General features: G+C 44.7%; 1 protein-coding gene across 1 annotated transcript in view; it reads right to left on the bottom strand.

Moving 5' to 3' along the window:
* CCDC3 (coiled-coil domain containing 3) overlaps positions 1 to 14,418 on the bottom strand; it is a gene marked incomplete at its 5' end in the record, with an annotated part of 126,322 nt that extends 111,904 nt beyond the window's left edge. Inside the window, 2 exons of the mRNA XM_081094874.1 lie at positions 11,515 to 11,689; positions 14,039 to 14,418. Coding sequence (XP_080951000.1) covers positions 11,515 to 11,689; positions 14,039 to 14,418 — 555 coding nt within the window. The remainder of the gene's footprint in view (positions 1 to 11,514; positions 11,690 to 14,038) is intronic.
* Positions 14,419 to 21,080: the final 6,662 nt, after the last annotated feature.

Below are 21,080 nucleotides of genomic sequence, written 5' to 3'. Positions count from 1 at the left end.
ATCGTGGTTGTAGTTGTGAATATACAGCCATGTGCATTTGTCAAAATTCATAACTGTACATGAAAAAAGTAAATTTTACAGCATGTGGATTTTAAATAGTAACCTATAAAAATCTCTCTCAATTTTGTTTACTTTGCTCCTCCCCCTCCCCACCACTCCCACCCCCACCACTGATTCTGTCATAGTCCAGCATCTATCTGGTAACTTTATAACAGCCACTACCTGTTCTCACCACATCACTTGGGAAAGAGAGGAGGCAGGGGAAGGAGGAGGGAGGAGCAGAGAAGAGCCCTGCTTAGACTTCAGAGCTCCCTGAATGAGAGACATTATTCATTTAACAAATGTGAGAGGCACCATAAAAACCCACCAAATATACAACAGTAAACAAAACAGATATCCCTGCCTTTGGGTAGTTTAGTCTACTTGGTTAGACAGTGTCTGAAGAATGAGAAAACAGGGACCAAGGTGGCTTAACTAGAATGGCTGCCATCTTTAAACCTAACAAAACCCCTCCCTCACTGGTTCTGCACCCTTCACCTACAGCCGTGTATGTATTAATCCACCCAAAGCCAAACTTCATGAAAGAGCTGTCCACTCTCACCATCTCCATATCCATCTCCATATCCTCTTGTCCACCCACACGCCTCAGACCCTCACAATCTAGATTCTCCTCCCTCCCTCCATGGAAACTGTCCTCAGTTAGGCCACCAAAGTTGAGGGGTTTTTAGTCCTCATCTTACTTGACTTCAACAGCTTTTGGCTCTGTTGATCACTTATCCTTCTGGAAACATGCTGTGCCCAGGACTCTTCCTATCCCCCTTCTACCTCTGACTGCTCCTTCTCAACCAGCCATAGCATTCCACAAGGCTCAGTCCAACAATAGATCTCTACTCCTCTCTACGTCCTCTCCCTTGGAAATCTCATTTGATCCAGTTTCAACTGACATCAAATTATTGTTCAGTTCCAAAGGTATATCTTCCACTCAGCACCCTTCTCAAAACTCCAAACTTATAGACCCAACCACCTCAACTCAATACATCCAACACTAGACTCATGAATTCCCCTACCAAACCTATTCCCATTTCTCAGTGTTGGTCCTGGCATAGTTTACATGCCAAAACACCGGCATTATCTTTGACTGCCTCCTTTACCCCACAAATCCAAACCATCATCAACACCTACTGATTTTATTTACTAATCTCACAAATTTGCCTACTTTATTCCATTCCCACTGCCTCCCCCATAGTCCAGCATCTATCTGGTAGCTTTTTAACAACCTACCTGTTCTCACTACATCACTTGCATCCCTTCCAATCCAGTTAGTGTTTTCAAAGTGTAAATTCTATTCTATCACTTGTTGCTATCAAAACATAAAAGGTTTCTCATTACTGTTAGGACAAAACGCAAATCCTCACCAAGACCTATCAGTCCCTTCATGGTCTGGTCCTATCTAATGCTCTCTCCTCATTCATCTCATTCACTCCCTTTGCTCCAGTCACAGAGGCTTGCTTTCATTTCCTCAAAGGCACCGCGTACCTTGCTACCACAGAGCCTTTGCACATACTGTCCTACTCTGGATTGTTCTCATCTCCCCCAATGCCTCTTTATCCAGCATTTCTTAGCTCCAGTATCAATGCAACAGAGAAGGCTTTATATATCCCTAAGTTTAGGTCAAACTCCCTGATTCTTTCTTTTCTTTCTTTTAGAACATTTTTTATTTGAAATTATAAAGTCATTAATGTGGTCATTTGATTATGTCAATCACCAACACTAGGACTATAAGCTTTATGGATCAGGGAATTTGTATTTTGTTCAACACTGAAACTCTAGTGTCTAGCCCTGCCAGTGTGGTTCAGTGGTTGAGCATCAACCTATGAACCAGGAGGTCATAGTTTGATTCATGGTGAGAGCACCTGCCCTGGTTATGAGCTCAATTGCCGGGGGGGGGGGGGGGCTTGCAGGAGGCAGCCAATCAATGATTCTCTCTCATCCTTGATGTTTCTATCTTTCTCTCCCTCTGCCTTCCTCTCTGAAATCAATAAAAATATATTTTTTAAAAAAGAATCTCTAGTATATAACACAGTAGCTCCTTCACAGTAGATACCCAATAAGTATTTGCTAAAGACTGAATTCAACAATCCCACAAAATGATGTATGAATAATGCCATACATGTCCACACTCCTTTTTTTTAAGTAAATCTTTATTGATGAGAGTATTACATATGTCCCTTTTGTCCCCCATTGACCCCTTCTACCCTGCCCCCACTCCCTGCCCCAGGCCTTCACCACCCTACTATCTGTGTATATGGGTTATGCATATATGCATACAAGTTCTTTGGTTGAAATCTTCCGACCCATCTACCCTCCCCTGCCTTCCCTCTGAGAATCCACAGTCTGTTCTATGCTTCTGTGTCTATGGATCTATTTTGTTCTTCAGTTTATTTTATTCATAGATCCCACATATGAGTGAGATCATGTGATACTTGTCTTTCTCTGATTGACTTATTTCACTTAACATAATACTCTCCAACTCCCTCCATGCTGTCTCAATGGGTAAGAAATCCTTCTTGTTTACTGCTGCATAGTATTCCATTGTGTAGATGTACCTCAGCTCTTTTACCCACTCATCTACTGATAGGCACTTGGGCTGTTTCCAAATCTTAGCTATTATAAATTCTGCTGCTATGAACATAAGGGTGCATACATTCTTTCTGATTGGTGTTTTGGATTTCTCAGGATATATTCATAGAGTGGGATCACTGGGTCAAATGGCAGTTCCATTTTTAACTTTTTTAGGAAACTCCATATTGTTTCCCATAATGGCTCCACCAGTTTGCATCCCACCAGCAGTGTACTAGGGTTCCTTTTTCTCTACATTCTCGCCAGCAGTTGTCATTTGTTGATTTGTTGATGGTAGCCATTCTGACAGGTGTGAGGTGCTTCCTCATTGTCGTTTTATTTTTTTATGTTTTAGAAACTGTTTATTTTCCATCAACCTTATTTCCATTCTGTTAAGAGTTTATGGAAGAACAGCTTAGGACCACTCAGTAGTTGTTCCTACCCATTCGGTGACCTGAGCAGTGGGGGCTGCAGACCAGTCTTCAGTGGCAGCTGAGTGCTCATTTTCAGTAGGAAACTTCTGAATGGGTACAGTGGGAACCTGCACCTTCAGACCAGTCTGCAACCTCAGGCTGAGCAGCAGTGAACTCAGGAGCAGGAGCAGTCCATTCACCCTGAAATCCCTCGTGGTCACAGCCTTTTCAGCAGCGGCCTAGAGGCCCCAGTCCACAGCAGCAGCAGGCAGCCGGGGAAAGGAAGGGAGTACCCAGCCGGCAGCCGGCAGCTGCTAGGGACCCTACTAGTGCACAAATTTCGTGCACTGGGCCTCTAGTTGTATAAAAATGTCGCTGGTTTCTGGGTGTTAATTTTGTATCCTATTACATTGCCAAATTCATTTACTAAATCTAGTAGTTTTTTAAGTGGAGCCTTTAGGGTTTTCTATGTATAAAATCATGTTATCTGCAAATAATGAGAGTTTTACTTCCTCCTCTCCAATTTGAATGCCATTTTTAAAATCTTTATTGTTGAGAGTATTACAGATGCACCTCCTTCTTCCCACCATTGCCCCCCTCCACCCTGTTCCCACCACACCCAAGGCCTTCACCACCCTATTGTCTGTGTCCAAGATCTTTGGTCAATCTCTTCCTGCCCCACTCCCCTGTTGTGAGATTCATCAGTCTGTTCCATGTTTCCATGTCTATGATTATATTTTATTCACCAGTTTATTTAGTTCATTTATTTTTGATTTTTAGATTCAATTGTTGATAGATATGTATTTGTTGCTATTTTATTGTTCATATTTTTATCTCTTCTTCTTCCTTCTCCTCCTCTTCCTCCTTTTCTTAAAGAATACCCTTCAACATTTCATGTAGTGTTGAAATAGTGGTGATGAACTCCTTTAGCTTTTTGTTTGTGAAGTTCTTTATTTGACCCCTAAATCTAAATAAGAGCTTTGCTAGGTAGAGTAATCAGGTTGTAGGTCCTTAATATTCATCACTTTGAATATTTCTTGCCACTCCCTTCTGGCCTGCAAAGTTTCTGTTGAGAAATCAGCTGACAGTCATATGGCCGCTCCCTTGTAGGTAAATAACTGCTTTTCTTTTGATGCTTTTAAGATTCTCTCTTTGTCTTTAACCCTTGGCATTTTAATTATAATGTGTCTTAGTGTGGGCTTTTGGGGGTTCCTCTTGTTTGGGACACTCTGAAGTCGATTTTCTTGTACTTGGAAGTTGATTTCTTTCACCAGGTAAGGGAATTTTCTGTCATTATTTTTTCAAATAGGTTTTCAATATCTTGCTCTCTCTCTTTTCCTTCTGGCACTTCCATAATGCGAATGTTGGTACATTTGAGGTTGTCCCAGAGGCTCCTTACACTATCTTCATATTTTTGGATTCTTTTTTCTTTTTGCCCTTCTGATTGGGTCTTTCTTATTTCCTCGTATTTCAAATTGTTGATTTGATTCTTGGAATCCTCTACTTTACTATTGAATCCCTGTAAGTTATTCTTTATTTCAGTTAGTGTTATGTTTCATTTCTGACTGGTCCTTTTTCATGTCTTTCACATTCTCACTAAGATCCTTGAGAGTCTCATGAAAATCCTTGAGTAACCTTATAACCATGGTTTTGAACTCTGTATCCAGTAATTCATTTGCTTCCATTTCTTTCATTGTGACATGTTTCTTTATCTCCGCATTTTGGTTGCTTCCCTGTGTTTGTTTCTATGTATTAGGTAGAGCTGCTATGTCCCCTGGAATTGGTAGAGTGGCCTTGTGTAGTAGGTATCCTTAGGGGCTGGTGGCTCAGCCTCCCCAGTCACTTGAGCTAGGCATTCTAGGTGCACACCTATGTGGGTTATGCACAGTCTTATGGTAGTTGAACCTTGATAGCTCTTGGAGTCACTGGGAGAAGTTGACCTAGAGTCCAATTGGCTATGGGGAGCAGCTGCAACTACAGTGGGAGAGCTGCTGTGCAGGAAATATCCATATGGAGCAGGACTTGCCTTGATAGAGCTTTGGTGCTCACTGAGTCACCTCTTGAGTGTTTTGCTTGTGGATGTGTAGTAATCTGCTATGGTCTGAAGCTGTCCACCAGGTGCACTGATTCTGGGTCCTCCAGGGAGGTGCAAAGTCAGCCACTCCCTGGGGCCACCCAGCCGAAGCTACAGAGAGATCTGCAGATGGCTGCTATCGCTATTTTGTATTGGGTTTGCAGGTGCCCCGGTGAGGCCTAGCTCTGAAGCAAGGAAAGCTCATGCTAGTGTTGGATCTTGGGCCTTTTATTGACAGGTTTGGGGCACACTGTTACCAGTTGCAGCTTGCTTGAGAGATTTTAGCAAAGTCTGAAGCCTGAGCCAGGACAGACCATTCATATGGAAAAGCTGCTGCAAACAGCTTGAGTGGGACTGCAAACTGGATGTGGCAGGGTCTCAGGGAATCCCCAGGGTGGAGCAAACAACATGCTCCAGGCTGATGGAGACTCAGATATGACTGCCAGTCAGCCCTGGGACAGGAGAGGTCCTAGCACAGGAACAATAACGCCTGCCAGCACTCCCATATGGGAGAAAGCCTCCCCCAAGTTCTTACCCCGATGCCAAACAATCCAGTTCTTCCCCATATGTGTCTGGGTCCCCCAAAGCCACCCAGTGCTGGGAGCCCAAGTAAAACTATGTACCAGCCCTTTAAATGGAACACCTACATCTCCAGCAGCTTCCGTGTCACTCAGCCACAATCCGCACTTGTTTTTATAGCCTGTAGTTGCAGGAATTTCTCTTCCCAGCTCTGGGGCCCTGGGCTGGGTGTCTGGTGCGGGACTGGACCCCTTGCTCCTCAGGGGAGACCTCTTCAGAGACAATCTCCCTCCCGATTAAAAAAAAAACAGCACACGTGGATGTCGGACCAGCCCGTTCCACACTTCCACCCCTCTTACCAGTCTCCATGTGCTTTCCTCTTTACTTCTCTAATTGTATGCTTCCATTCAGCCAGATTTCTGGTGGTTCTGATGATTGTTGTTCTGTATTTTAGTTGTAATTTTGATGTGGTTGTAGGAGGCGGTGAGTATAGACGTTTACCTATGCCACTATCTTGGTTCTCTCTCTGGATGCCTTTTATTTCTTCTTCTCGCCTGATTACTATGGCTAGGACTTCCAGTACTATGCTGAATAAGGGAGGTGAAAGCAGACATCCCTGTCTTATTCCTGTTCTTAGGGAAATGGTTTTTCCTAAGAGTATGTTTCCCACTGATTCGCTGTTTGCTGTAGGTTTGTCATATATGGCCTTTATTATGTTGAGAGATGATTCCTCTATTCTCACTTTGGTGAGAGTTTTTATCAAAAATGGGTGTTGAATTTTGTCAAATGCTTTTTCTGCATTTATTGATATGATCATGTGATTTTTGTCTTTCAATTTGTTTAGATTATGTATCATGTTTATTGATTTGCATGTCCACTCTTTATAACAGCAATGTATTGGAAACTACCTAATTCCCTATCAGTAGGGAACTTGGTTAAATATATTGTGACACATCCATATGATGGAATACTATGCAGCTATTTAAAGCAACTTTGTATGCATTCATATGGAAAGATCAAGACATCCTTGCGAATAAAGCAAGGTAAAGCAAAGTATAGTGCGCTGCCGTTTGTGTCAAAGATGATGACAGCCCTAACCGGTTTGGCTCAATGGATAGAGCATCGGCCTGCGGACTCAAGCGACCCAGGTTCAATTCCGGTCAACGGCATGTACCTTGGTTGCAGGCACATCCCCAGTAGGGAGTGTGCAGGAGGCAGCTGATCGATGTTTCTCTCTCATCAATGTTTCTAACTCTCTATCCCTCTCCCTTCCTCTCTGTAAAAAAATCAATAAAATATATTTTTTTTAAAAAAATTGAGTTTTAAAAAGATGACATATAAGCCTGGCCAGTGTTACTCAGTGGTTGAGTGTCAGCCTATGAACCAGGAAGTCATAGTTTGATTCCTGTCAGGCCACGTGCCCAAGTTGAGGGCTCGATCCCCAGTGTGGGGCATGCAGAAGACAGCCGATCAATGATTCTCTCTCATCATTGATATTTCTCTCTCCCTCTTCCTCTCCTCTCCCTTCCTCTCTGAAATCAAAAATATGTTTTAAAAAGGTGGCAAATAATATGAAAAGATGTTCAACATTAGTGCTGTAAGATTGAATGTTCGTATTCCCCAAAATTCGTATGTTAAAACCTAAACCTCAGGCATGTGCTGGGGGGCAGGAGTGGGTGGGAGAGATCAATGGGGGGAAAAGGAGACATATGCAATACTTTCAACAAAAAAGAATTTAAATTTTTTTAAAAGGTGGCAAATAATACATGTCTGCATTATTGCTTGGATGAAAATACTTAACAAATGTTTATAATAACAGCAGCTACTGTTTAGGGGGTGGGTGAGAACTGGGTGGATGGGAGGCAGAAGTGGAGAAAATCTCTACTGACTTCTAGATTTGAGAATCCATATGAGTATGTCATCTGTTTATAATTCAGTATATGAGTTTTCTTTTAAGTTCTCCCTTCATAGAATCCAATAAATTCTTTTAGATGAATGGAGGCATATATGATGGCTTGTCTGTCACTGTTCCTATCCCCAGTACACGTTCCATCACCACCGGTGCCACTACTCTGCCACTCCCCTGGGAAATAACAGGAAGCTTTTAATTTTTAAAATATGTCATTTAAAATATGACATTTTGAAGTCTTGCTTTAAAATGATCAATTTATAGTAATAAACCCTTCCATCACCCTTTCAAATATGTTCTAATTAGTTAGGTCCTTACAACAATTTTAGATAGTATATACGTTGTAGCATTTTACGGATGAGAAAAGAGACGTTGTGAGAAATGAAGGGCCCTTCCCAAGGTCATTCCTCTGGAAGTGGCAGAGCCATCTAGACCAGTGGTTCTCAACCTTCCTAATGCCGTGACCCTTTAATTCAGTTCCTCATGTTGTGGTGACCCCCAACCATAAAATTATTTTCGTTGCTACTTCATTACTGTAATTTTGCTACTGTTATGAATCGTAATGTAAATATCTGATATGCAGGATGTATTTTCATTGTTACAAATTGGACATAATTAAAGCAGAGTGATTAATCACAAAAAGAATATGTAATTATATATGTGTTTTCCAATGGTCTTAGGCAACCCCTGTGAAAGGGTCGTTCGACCCCCAAAGGGGTTGCGACCCACAGGTTGAGAACCGCTGATCTAGACTTTCAGATTACAAATGTATGTTCCTTCTAATGCAGCTCAGACAATAACTCCCCCATCCTTCCAAATTCTGAAAAAGAGAGAACAGAGATGGCAGAGGACTCTCACAAATTTTATTTCAATCCCATGACACTCTGTGACAGACCTAGACAAGCATGGGCCAGTCTGGGTCTTGGTCCTAGGGGACAGTACTTACAGAGAAGGGAAAATATCCAACTTTTGTTTTGACAGTTATACTCACACAGCAGGATAGAAAAGAAGAAAGAAAGATGTCCTTGGCTGGTGTGGAGAGAATCCTGCCAGGAAATCTAGTGGATGCTCCAACTTGCCAGAGACATCCCCAAGGTCCCATTAGCACCAAGACACTGAACCAGAGCAGCACTGAACACTCAGTAACACTGCTGACGTCCTGGCGACTCTTGAAAGATTATGTTTCTAATTACTGAGGCATGGGCGGGACGCTTGAGGTGGGACCAGAGAGTGGGAGGATTTTGCTGCTGAGGATGAGGTGAATGTGGCCCTGGGTGTACATCACAAAAGCTTCCCTCCTCTACTTCTTAACCTCTGGATTGACTCCAGAGTCACCTACCACCCCCCACTCCCACCCCATGATAAAGTGAGAACTATCAGTGAAGAGAATAAAAGATGCCTTCACAACCATAGGCCAGATCACTGTCAGAGCTGACTGGAAGCTGAGAGCAACAGCATAAACACTAGAAAGCCCAAGAACTCGTCGATCTTGTAATCTAAGATACGGCACATAATACATGAAAGGCATGTAGTGTACAACAGCCAGCCCATTTATAATGGTCTCGGACCATGCAAAGCATTCGTGTGTTCTGATTTTTCAAAAGTGTCCTCAGACCTATTCCTTCTGGAATAAAAATGTGACCTGAACAGCTCTTCTGGTCCCTCCCTAAATAAGGACCACCAGGAGAAAAACACAGACTGCATCTGACATAATATATTCATCCTGGGTGAGACAATGTGATGCTCACCTTCACACAGAAAAGGCAGGAAAAGTTTAGCATTCTTTTGAAGAAAAGAACAAGTAATTATCCACAATTCCTCATCCAACTCTGAAATCATCAATTCACAACTACTTTAAATACTCCAGAGTACATAAAAATCTCTCAAGGAGCATCATAAAATTTAAATCATAATACTGGCCCCAAAAGGACACTTAATTTTAGTTTAAAATAAAATTCTAAACTAGCTAGCTAACTTATCTCTGATGTGCTACCTTTCATAGTGGGCAGCGATAAAGCGGAAGGGGTTCAAGAGGAGTTGAAAAGTACATAATACATCAGATCTAACTTCTAAACGCAGCTATGCAGGAGCCAGAGCAACTATTTTCCTCCCCCAAAGCTTCTGACTTCCTCAGAGCCACCCAGCACGCCCTCCATTTGTTATCTAAGTGGCCAAAAGGACTTCTCCCCAAGACCAACCTCTGACCACCAGAAATAGGGCTGCCTTCACATTGAAGCAATTCTCAACAGTCCTATTGTTCTGCTTTTTCAGATGATGGAAAATCTAATTCCAGGAAATGTTAATAGCTTCATTATGTGACCATAGGACTAATAAGTTATATAGCCAAAGAATTTGGAACTAAGCTACTAAGATATTTTTGGAATAATAGCTGATCTCTTGATATAAATTTATCGTTATCAAGGATCTAGGAGTATAAGCAAAACTCCTACAAAAAGGAGAATCAAACGGCCGAGCCTAAAAAAATTTGGAATGTGCTAAGACCTGACTCGGGCTGGGGATATTCAGGCTTACACTTGGCAGGTCCAGGCCAGTGTGGAGTGGATGCTGGTGCAGATTAAAAAGGGGGAAGAAACAGGCACTTGGGACCATGTTGGAAGCAAAATATAGGACGAGTGTTCAGAAAATTCTGACAAACCATGGAGGAGAGGTTAGAGCAGTGGTTCTCAACCTGTGGGTCACGACCCCTTTGGCGGTCAAACGACCCTTTCACAGGGGTCACCTAAGACCATCCTGCATAGCAGATATTTACATTATGATTCATAACAGTAGCAACATTACAGTTATGAAGTAGCAATGAAAATAATTTTATGGTTGGGTCACAACATGAGGAACTGTATTTAAAGGGCCAGAAGGTTGAGAACCACTGGGTTAGAGAATCCTAGACTGCTGTTAATAAAGTAGGTCTAAGGGAAGAACCTCTTGGTAATATCCAGGAAGTAAAAAGAGACAGTTTTCCTTAGTTGGGCACCAGCCCATCACGCTAACAGTTTCTGTGCAAGAGCATGAAGAAGGCCTCCAGGCGCCAGGGAGCCCTGGGCAGAAGATAAGGAAGTTTGGAAGAACAAGAAGCTACCGTAGGACAATGCACCAAAGAAGAGCACTTCGCCCAAACCCATCACGTGAAGATGGAAGGAAGGAAGCCCCCAAACATGTTCATTAACTCATATAACAGTCCCTTTCCCACGAGATACCCACATCCCCACAGCAGAACTCTCTTCAGCAGTCTGTCACCTTCCTTAAAAAGTCTCAGGCAGGGGACTGGCCTGGTTCCACAATCAGCCCATCTGCATTGCTTTGGGAAAGGAACAGTCCTCAAAATTTCCCCACAACTCTGGCATCTGCCCCAGATAGGAAGATCCCTTTGATATTTTCATCCCCCAAATCATCCTGACCCTTACATTTCCCAACCACCTTGGCTATGCCTTAACAACTATTGTGAAAAATCATAGAAGTGTTAGCTATGATAATTATTCCATTTCATTTCCTTAAGGACATTTCTTTCTTCTTAGAAAATTTCTTAGAGGCCTGTGCTATCAATAACAACACCAGCACAATAATAATGATGATGACAGTCACAACGGCTCACGTGTGTAGCGTGCTCACCCCGTCAAGCACTACACTAAGGGCTGTACATATTTACACATTTTACACAGTGAATCATGTCGCATCAGACCTAGCATGTAGAAGTCACAATTGTCTTCATTTTACGGAAGAGGAAACGGAGGCGCAGTGTGCAGCCCTCCTCCCATACCGCCCCCCACTTTGTGAGGGACCCCATGCCAACAGTAAGCCTCAGGAACCCGAGGTTTCTGAGTGCTGTTTTTTAACTGCTGGCAGGGAGGGTAATACTTTGGTCTGGGCTTTGGGAAGAGTATTCTTGACTCCTTTGGTCACAAAACTCATACGAGATGTGGCCGTTCTATTATTTTGCTGCTGCGCAGGGCACAGCCAGTTCTTACCCTGTTGTCTTCCTGCATCTCCCAGTCACTGGAGAAAGTTGCCATCTGCTGCCCTTGGGAGCAGTTTGAAAACTGGAAAAGGCTGGAAAACATCCTTCTGTTCTCTTGAGTGTCTGGAAAGATGGCATCTTGGAAATTGACTCCGTGAGGCAAGAGATTATAATTTTCATCCATCCTAGTGAGGAAAGAGGAAAAAAGCAGACGTAGAAGAAACACTTTATGGGGTGTACCAGCTTTAATCAAGAGTCAGAGAAGACTGACAGTCTTGCCAATTACACAACAATGTCTCACACAGCTCTCCTCGGAGGACTTACTGTTTCTAATTACTTCTCTGCCACAGGTACATGCATCTATTCTTAAAGTTTTCAAAAAGATGGCTTTGGGTGAGGCAGGGGGGAAAGTGTGTGCTTGCGTGTATGTTTGCCCACTTACGTATCTCCCAAGGAGCATTCCTTCTCATAGAGAGTATTTCTTGTTTCTTGGTGAAAGGAAGGTCAGTTGGAATGGCCCAGGTTCAAATCCTGCCCTTACTACTTATCTTCTGCCTGGCATGAAACACATTTTTAAAATTCTCTGCTTTCGTATTCCAATCTGGAAAAACAGGATATTAGCACTTTACTCCTTAGTGGCCGTGTAAGGGCTGCATTAGGAAATGTGAGTGACGCACTTGGCGTGCAGTGAGTGCAGCATAAATGTTAGCTAACATTTCTATAGAGCCTAGTGTAGTAGCCTGTCGGAAAGACAAAGTCATGAAAAGGAAAAGGGGTGATGGAAGTCACACTCCAGCTCACCAGTTTGTCTCCACTGCCACTTCCCACTGAGAACTGACCAGAATCTGTCCCAGTGGGTCCCCGAATGACAGAGCAGGAATGATTCGTATGCAGCTGTTACACACTTAGGACAACACAGCCCTGTGGAACGGAGATCCTATCAGACTACTGACTGACTCTGTATTTCTGCCCTAACTCTTTGTAAATATATCAGAGCAGAAGATGAAAGAGTTGGCTGACCACCATAGAGCCAGTGGTCAAAACTCTATTTCATGATAAAGTTGGGGGGGAAACAAACAAACGATGTCTACTCAAGTACTCCGGCTTTTTCCTTTGGGGAAAAAAAAAGTTGTGTTGTTGTGTAGTTTTATAGCTGGATTCTCAGTGTTTTCCCTAAATAAAAATATGAAAAATCTGAGTTAAGCTTTCCTGTATAAGAAAGGTACAGTCTCAGTCCACACTGACTTTATTTAGAAACTATATTTCCCCAGCAATGAGAAAAAAAATTCAACTGAATCTAGCTAACCCACTCACGCCAAAACAAAGCACGCATGTATTCTAAACTTAGATATTCTGGCTCCAATATGGAAAACATGTGTTGCCAGGGGCTTACGGACGCCCTCTGTGGAACTTACTGTTTTCCGTCTCAGAGAAATCTCAAAAGCTCAAAGTGAATTTGCAGACCCAGGTCACAGTCATTCAAATATCTTTATTGCTACTTCACACACTGGGCAGATTAGAAGCAGTACCAATCACAACTTTGGTTAATTCACTCTCTGAATATAGATGTTAGATTCCATTTTGATGTTTCTCTCAGTTGCTCTGTATCACTCTCCTATTGCAATCGGAAACAACCAATGCACTTAGGGTTCCACCTGCTGCTCTCGGGTTTCAGGCTTCCGTCAAACCCCTTGACTGAATTCTTATGCACATGCACTCCATCTGGACCACAGGCCAACTTTCATGGAACCTTACAAGATTCCAGGAGTCTCCAATCAGAGAGGGCCTCCTGCCTGATTCACCTCCATTTTCTTTGAAGCACTGTGACTCAGGGTCTTACCCCCAGAAGCCCACCCCCCTCCCTAAATCTTGGCTATTTTGAATAGCGTGGCACTGAGGTCTGTCGGCAGCTGATATGAGACTGGTCCCGATGAATAGGAGTGAAACTAGGACAGCCGGTCTGCATTCCGCATCAGTCACATCCTGACATTCAAGCAGGTGGGGAGAAGAGAGTGCACTGTCCCTGCAGCTAACCTGCACCAGGTGTTTCCAGCAGTTACTCTGCTTTAGTCTCAATCAGCCTTGCTTTTCACATGACTGACGTGAGGATACTGAGGTTCTGAGGTCAGTAACTCGCACAAAATCAGGAGGAGCAGAACCAGAATTCCAACAGTCTGGTTTCAAAGGTTTTTCTTTTTCTTCCTCATCAGCCCAAGCTACTCCCACTGAATCCAGTTTTGTTTTTTCTTTTAAGTTGACTCAAAGGAAGTATTGGAAACCCCCTTGGGCGTTTGCCTGAAACATCTTCTTTGCATGAAGTACAGAAATTCCTCTTTTCTAACCACCCTTAGCCAGATACCTGGTATCTTCGTAGAGACGTCGAATAAAGAGTAAGGGGAGGACCCCAAGGCATATTCTCATAGGGCAGGGGCAGGATTCTGTGGGAGTCCTGGCCTGGCCCCAGGTAACTGTGACCTCGGGAGGCCACCCAGAGGTGCACAGGGGGTGGTGTGGGTTCGAGGTGCCGGGCTCACCTGAGGAAGAAGAAATAGGAGTAGTCCTGGACCACCGTGTGGGAGTGACAGGAGAAGTAGCCCAGGCCGGTGAGGTTGAGCCTGGAGCCGGCGGGGACCTCGAGCATGCTGCCCCACGCCTGGTCGCACAGCATCTCGATCTCGGCGGAGTAGAAGAGCCCCGCCGCGCCGGCCTCGTACTGCCAGGGCAGGTAGTTGTAGAGGCCGGGCACCTCCCGGTGCAGCGCCAGCACCTTGGCGTACACGATGATCTCGGCCAGCTCGGCGCGGCAGCCCTCGCTCAGGGGTCGCCACTCCGACGGCAGCTGACAGCCGCGGGCGGGTCGGAGCCGGCCGGCCAGGCAGAGCGCGGCGAGCAGCAGCGGGCGCAGCACCCCCATGCCGGCGGCGGCGGGCGGCGGGGCGGCCCCGGTCGGCGCTGCGCCCCGGGCGCGCTAGCTTGGGCGCATGGCCGGGCCCCCGGGACCCGCAGGGCGGAGTGGGGCGCAGGGGGCGTCGGGGAACTCGGAGCGCCCGCCCGGCCCGGGAAAGGCAGTCCTGGGCACTGGGCCCGGCGCGCCGCTCCGGGAGCTCCGCACGCCGCTTCCCCGGCCGCCAGGCTCGCCAGCCCCGCCGCGCCCGGGACGGGACGCTTTAAAAGGGTCGCGGGGCGGGCCGACCACCGCCTCCTGCCCGGCCCCTCGCGGCGGGGGCGTGGGCGGCGGCGGGAGAGGCGGGGAGGCGGCCGGGCGCGGGGGACGGGGCCAGGGACGCGCAGGAAGCTCGGAGCCGCAGGGGCTGCCGCTCCGCCAGGCGCGGTGTTTAGAAGGGGGTGCATAGCGCCCCGAAAAAGTCACTGCTGGGAACACCACCCAGCCCTCTTCCTGCGCCCCACTCTGGCACTGGGGCAAAGCTTTCCAGAAGTAAAGCATGTTCCAAGCGCGTGGCATCCTTAAAATCATTGCTGCTCCTTAGCATGACTACTCTTCGTTCATTTTATGTTTCCTATGTAGTTCATTTAGACTCAAAATACATAGAAATCAAATCCGACTTGACCTTCACAGGGGTTAACTAGGAAATTCGATTGAACTAATAAACGTTCTCTCTCTCTCTCTCTCTCTCTCTCTCTCTCTCTCTCTCTTTCTCATTATTTAATCATGATCTTAGAAAAGCCATAATAAAAGATTAACAAAGCCATTTTACCCTGATGTTTCTAAAAGTACATAATTTACATAATTCCTGCTTCCAGATTCTCAACACTCTCCACATAACAAACAAATTTGGGGGTCAATTCCAAACAGCTTTTCACAAGGCAATGGGTGAATCTTGAGGAGAGCCAGACTCTGACAGTTCTATCTTTATCTCTAAACTTGGCAGTTCCTTTTATCTCTAATTGCCTTATTGTTTGTAATGTAGTGAAAAGAAGAAAAACGAGATGCTTGTTATTTATAAATACTAGTAGCCCGGTGCACGAAATTCATGCATATTAAAAGGGAATTAATTGCCCTAACTGGTTTGGCTCAGTGGATAGAGCATCGGCCTACGGACTCAAGGGTCCCAGGTTCGATTCCAGTCAAGGGCATGTACCTTGGTTGCGGGCACATCCCCAGTGGGGAGTGTGCAGGAGGCAGCTGGTCGATGTTTCTCTCTCATCAATGTTTCTAACTCTCTATCCCTCTCCCTTCCTCTCTGTAAAAAATCAATAAAATATATTTTTTTAAAAAGGGAATTAATTAGCAGAGATATTTTAATATTGCTATTTGCCCTTTCTCTACAATAGAAGTGTGAGAGATGAAAGGAAATTAGTAAAATGTATATGAAAATAATATATACATTTATTAATAAATAAACAGTATCAAAAGGATATAACAACAAAAGAGGCATGATATAAAAACGACAAAAACATGATATGAAAACAACAAAAACATGATATAAAAACAACGGTGATGCAAACAATGACTGATAAAGTGATTAAACTTATTCTAATATCTCCCAGTACACCACATTAAGAGTGAAAACACTTTCAGAGTTCTTGACTAATTTCTTTTGTGACAAAGTACTTAGAACTTTAATTGTAACATCACATGCTCTTCAAACTCAAGAAAAAGCAACATATAACTGACCATGTGCAAAAACGGCTTCAGGTAGGAACATGCCTACTCTGTCTAGAGTTGTCCTTGTGATTTATTAATAGTCATCACAAATGCTGGCAGCATGGGAAACCGTCATCGAATCAATTTAAATGGGAGTCCAGTGTCAGATGGGGACAAATTAATTCTTGGAATCAGAACAGCCTCTCCCTCTGCAGATCCCATTAATACTTCAGCTTCGATAATGTTAGGTCATAATCTTTTGACAATAAATCTGGTACCATTACAAATACCCCATTTACTATTGAGATTTCTGAATAGCATGATGATTGCACCCACTTTCAATTTTAATTTATGACACGGCATTCCTGAAGGAGTAATACTATTCAGAAATTCGATGGGGAAAATTTCCTTTGTTTCTTTGTTATGGGGTGGGGCCACAACATTAGTAACAAAGAAACAGAATTAAAACTTTATTGTGGGGAGCCACTACAGTGTTTTGGACAGGTTCAAGCCTTGGACTGATGAGAGGGCACAGTCCTCTCATTGCCACGTGCAAGTCCCAGCTTGGAGGGCAGGGCCCTCCCAGCACAATTATAGCCAACAGCTGTAGTTGTAAGTTTGAACCTATGGTTCAACACATGGCCCCACGTGCCTGAGTGATGTGGGCTTGATAGAGTTCAGGTGCATGTAGTTGAGTAGGATTGAAACCCAGGAGAATGTTTGTATGCCAGAAGCCGGTCCATCCTTGCTGCTTGACACAGTCGCTGCAGGGAAGAAACATCTGCACAGCATATGTTTCAAGGGACCTGGCGTATATGGCATACTGTTCTTAATATGTTTGCTCCCCTTCTTAGCACTATGTGTTTTAACCAAGGACACCTCTCCGAGAAAGGTTGTTTCCCCAGGTGAGGATTTTTTCCCTGGAGTTAGGGATTAACAGAACTAAGGAAGAGAATAAATCAGTGAAACCCCCTAGTGTTACAGAAATACCATGTACTACTTATGAAGAACTTGGACTAAGACTGTTGGCAATAAATTTGGGACTTGTTGGGCCCACATTCCCAGGGGTCTGCCCACCAGGGAAAGCACCAAAGCCTATACCCCTGGGAGACTCACTGACACAGGGCAGTCCCAGGGAAAGCAAGTAGCGAGGCTGGGAGGACATAACCTTTACTGGGTAGGATAATCTCCTTCAGTCATTTCCTTGTAGCTTATCAGTAGAGCAGTGACCTTGGAATAGCCCTTATAATGGAACACAGAGATTAACCTAGACGGGATTAAACTCAACAGAACTAGATTAACAAACGCCCTAACCTTTGGAATAGAATGGATAGGATTCAAATCAACTGGTATAAATACAGATGTAGCAGGACAATAAAGACGGAACCTGGCTGGAGAACCTGGCGAGAGAACCTGGCTAGGCTGCTGATCAACTGAACACTGTCTCAGTGTCATTCCTTCTTTGCCGACTCTGTCCACACCTTTGGGAACCCCTCGACCTGCTGGGGTTGGGCCCCAACATTTGTAAACATCTTGGTCACACCCTTACTTTGCCTCATAGCATCTGCTATAAAATGAAGGCATGGCTGTGGGCGTGGGGCTGTCTCTCAGAGAAGCAGCGTCCCACCGAGACCCAGCTTTCATTCTCTTGTCTGTCTTTTCTAAGCCTTTCAGCCGCCCCACTCAGGTTCACCCTGTGCTGGCATAGCACACTTTAGAAAGATCTGCCTCCACGCTCCCAGGGCGGGTTCCTGCCTCAAACTCTGAGCTTATAGGAAACAGCTCCGGGAAACAGTTCGGGGGAGGGCGCAGCCGTTGCCAAGACAACCCCTGTAGGACTGACTTCCTTCCGCTCGGTCTTGGCTGTTCATCTGTATGTGATGAACACCACCCATGGTTTTTATATAAGTAGATATTTATAATATGTATGTATATCATACATAAATATGCATATGTAATATACAAGTTGCTGTATATATCATGATATCATATCTAATATATATGTATAGTAAACGTATAAGCAAAATTGCCTTAAAATGGAAGGCAATTGTTCTGCAAGCAGCTTATGAGTTAAGGTTTCTGCAAGTTGGAGCCTTGGACCCAAATGAATTCTTCTATGCACTGGAGGGAAATGAATTCTTGGGGGATTCTGGAAAGAAAGATAAGCAAAAACAGAGGCTACCGAAGTGGGAGAGAAGATTCCAAGCTGGACCTCACCTCCCACGACTCCCAAATCTCCTTCCTGAGATCTCTCAAACTCCAGTTAAGATGAATACATGGATGCATGCTTGTTATGAACTAAGTTTTGAAAGGCAACTCTGGGGTACGATCCAGCCCTTCGGAGCAGGGACTCGGAAGGAAGAAGACCTGGAAGGGGACTTGGAAGACATGAGGGGAAGGGGTCTGGGCATCCCCAGAAGTGGAATGATCAGGACTCCAGTTGATCATTGTAATTAACCCAGTTATTAAGAACAGGAGAGGAGCAAAAGGAAGCTGCAATTTAGACGCATGCCCAATAACGTCTGGGTGATGTAGGGGAGGGTGCTTGTCTGTCAATCATACCTGGGAATAGGTCCTTGCCCAGAATAGCCATGCCCACTGCAAGCTGGGGAAGATTCCATACTTAAGCTCCTGAACAAAGGAGTTCCCTCTCTGGTGCCACTCGGCTCTGGCCCTCTTGCTGCAGGGGGCATGCTCCCCTGCATTTGCCCACACAATGGACTGGTGGACTTACAAGCCTAATACTACACTGGACCCAGCTCCACTGTGGAACAGAAACTTTGGACACTAGCCTTGCTTCTAGCTCTGCTGAATCCTCAGCTGCACCTCTTCCAGGACTGGTTTCAGACCTGGAAATAGGACTTACGAGCCCGAGGGATGGTCTGGCTGGTGTAGCTCTGTGGTTGAGCATTGACCTAAGAACCAGGAGGTCACAGTTTGATTCCTGGTCAGGTACATGTCTGGGTTACAGATTCAATCCCCAGTAGGGGGCATGCAGGGGCCAATTGATGATTCCCTCTCATCATTGATATTTCTATCTCCCTCTCCCTTCCTCTCTGAAATCAATAAAAATGTATTTTTTAAAAGAAACTGAAGGATGTAATTTCATGAAAATAAAAATCACTCATTCTCCTGTTGGAGTCTTAGAGAATTATTTTTCTCAAGATATCATAAGCACCCGATCCCCCAGCACCCAGTGGGAAAAAGGATCCCCCACTTCCACCAGTGGACACTCTGCTTCTACTGACAACACAGCCAGTGATACTCAGCTAGTGTAGGAATGAAAGGCCACAGCTGACAATAGATCACATGCATCTAGAACAGTGGTTCTCAACCTTGGCTGCACATTAGAATCACCTGGGAATCTTTTTAAAATCCTGATTTACGGGCCTCATCCTCCGGAAATTCTGTTTCTTTGTTACTAATGTTGTGGCCCCACCCCATAACAAAGAAACAGAATTTCCGGAGGATGAGGCCCAGAAATCAGGATTTTAAAAAGATTCCCAGGTGATTCTAATGTGCAGCCAAGGTTGAGAACCACTGGTCTAGAATCTGGTGACTCAATCATCCAAATTCTTATTCTTACAAAATCCTCTGGGATGGGCCTAAAAACAGAAAGAAATAACAGTGAGAGCTCCTCACAGGAGCAAACTAATCCCTGCTCACCTGTGGGTCAGCCGAAGGCCTCAATACATTTTGTTGAAAAAATGGTTAGAGGGAAACAAGAGGACAGCCGTCCTGATGGCGTATGAATCCCTGCTGTGACCCGCCCCGCACCTGCCCCTCGGATACCAGGCTTCATACAACCTGTAACTGTATTCAAGGGTAACAGCACTGCTCATTTGTCTCTCATTTAATATGTGAATTCGGAAGTTTCCATGTCATTGTTTCAGTTTGCTAGCACTTCCATAACAAAATACCACGGTCTCCAGGCATAAACCACAGACACTTATTTTCTCACAGTTCTGGAGGCTGGAAGTCCAAGGTCAAAGTGCTATCAGAGGTGGTTTCTGGTGTGGTCACGCTTTTAGACTTTTAGATAGTTACCTGTCCTCACGCGCCTGTATAGAGAGGAGCTCTGGTGTCTCTTCCTTCCTCTCATAAGTACACCAGCCCTATTGAATTAGGGCCCCACCCTTGTGACCTCATTTAACCTTAATTTCCTCCCTAAAGACTCCAAATACAGTCTCATTGGGGGGTAAGGCTTCAACATATGAATTTGAGGGTAGGGGGGCACAATTCAGTTCATGGCAGTTGTTACCAGGAAGGGGACTGGCTCTGAATGAGTCTGCCTAGCCAGCCGGCAGGAAAAATTTCACACGCGAGTGCGGGTGAATTTTAAAGGACATTGATTAAAGCTGGGGACGACTGAAAAAAGGGACGGCTGGGGAAATGAGCCTAGAATGGTCCGCTTTGGCTCACTGGGAAGTCAGAGAAAAGGGGCCTTGGGGACAGGGTCAGGGTGTTAGTCTGGGATGAACTGCTGCTGTCGAGGGGGCCCTGGTTACAAGCCTTGTGGGGTCCTCTGGAGTTCAGGAGATGCAAAAGGCAGGGGAGAGGGTGCAGGCATGCTCTTGGGAGGGAGATAGCAAACTGGGCCTTCATTTTGGAGGGGTTTTAAAGGCTGGGCATTTAGGGGAAGTCTTCGGGGAGGATCTCAATAGAATATTCATCAGCTTTATGCTGATGTACCAAAATGAGGTTTATTCTCTTAACTTCATCTGTCTTTAAGTGTGGTTGGCAAATGTCACTATTGGATTTCTGCTACCTCCCTGAATAGGGCGATTTAAGTTATTTACCCTCTGGCTAGGGAGAAGTGCAAATCATTTATTCTTTAGTGTCCCTGATTTAGGGAAAATAGGATTTACTAGATGACTAAAAATTGCTTGGCATCTAGATTTTCTAGATGGCTACTAACTGCTCTTTAACTATTTGTCTCAGTTTCCTTATTCTACTTGTCCTGGCTTACT

The sequence above is a fragment of the Myotis nattereri genome (assembly GCF_964212035.1).
Source record: "Myotis nattereri genome assembly, chromosome: 1".
NCBI classification, from domain to species: Eukaryota; Metazoa; Chordata; class Mammalia; order Chiroptera; family Vespertilionidae; genus Myotis; species Myotis nattereri.
This window is presented reverse-complemented; position numbering and strand designations above follow the sequence as displayed.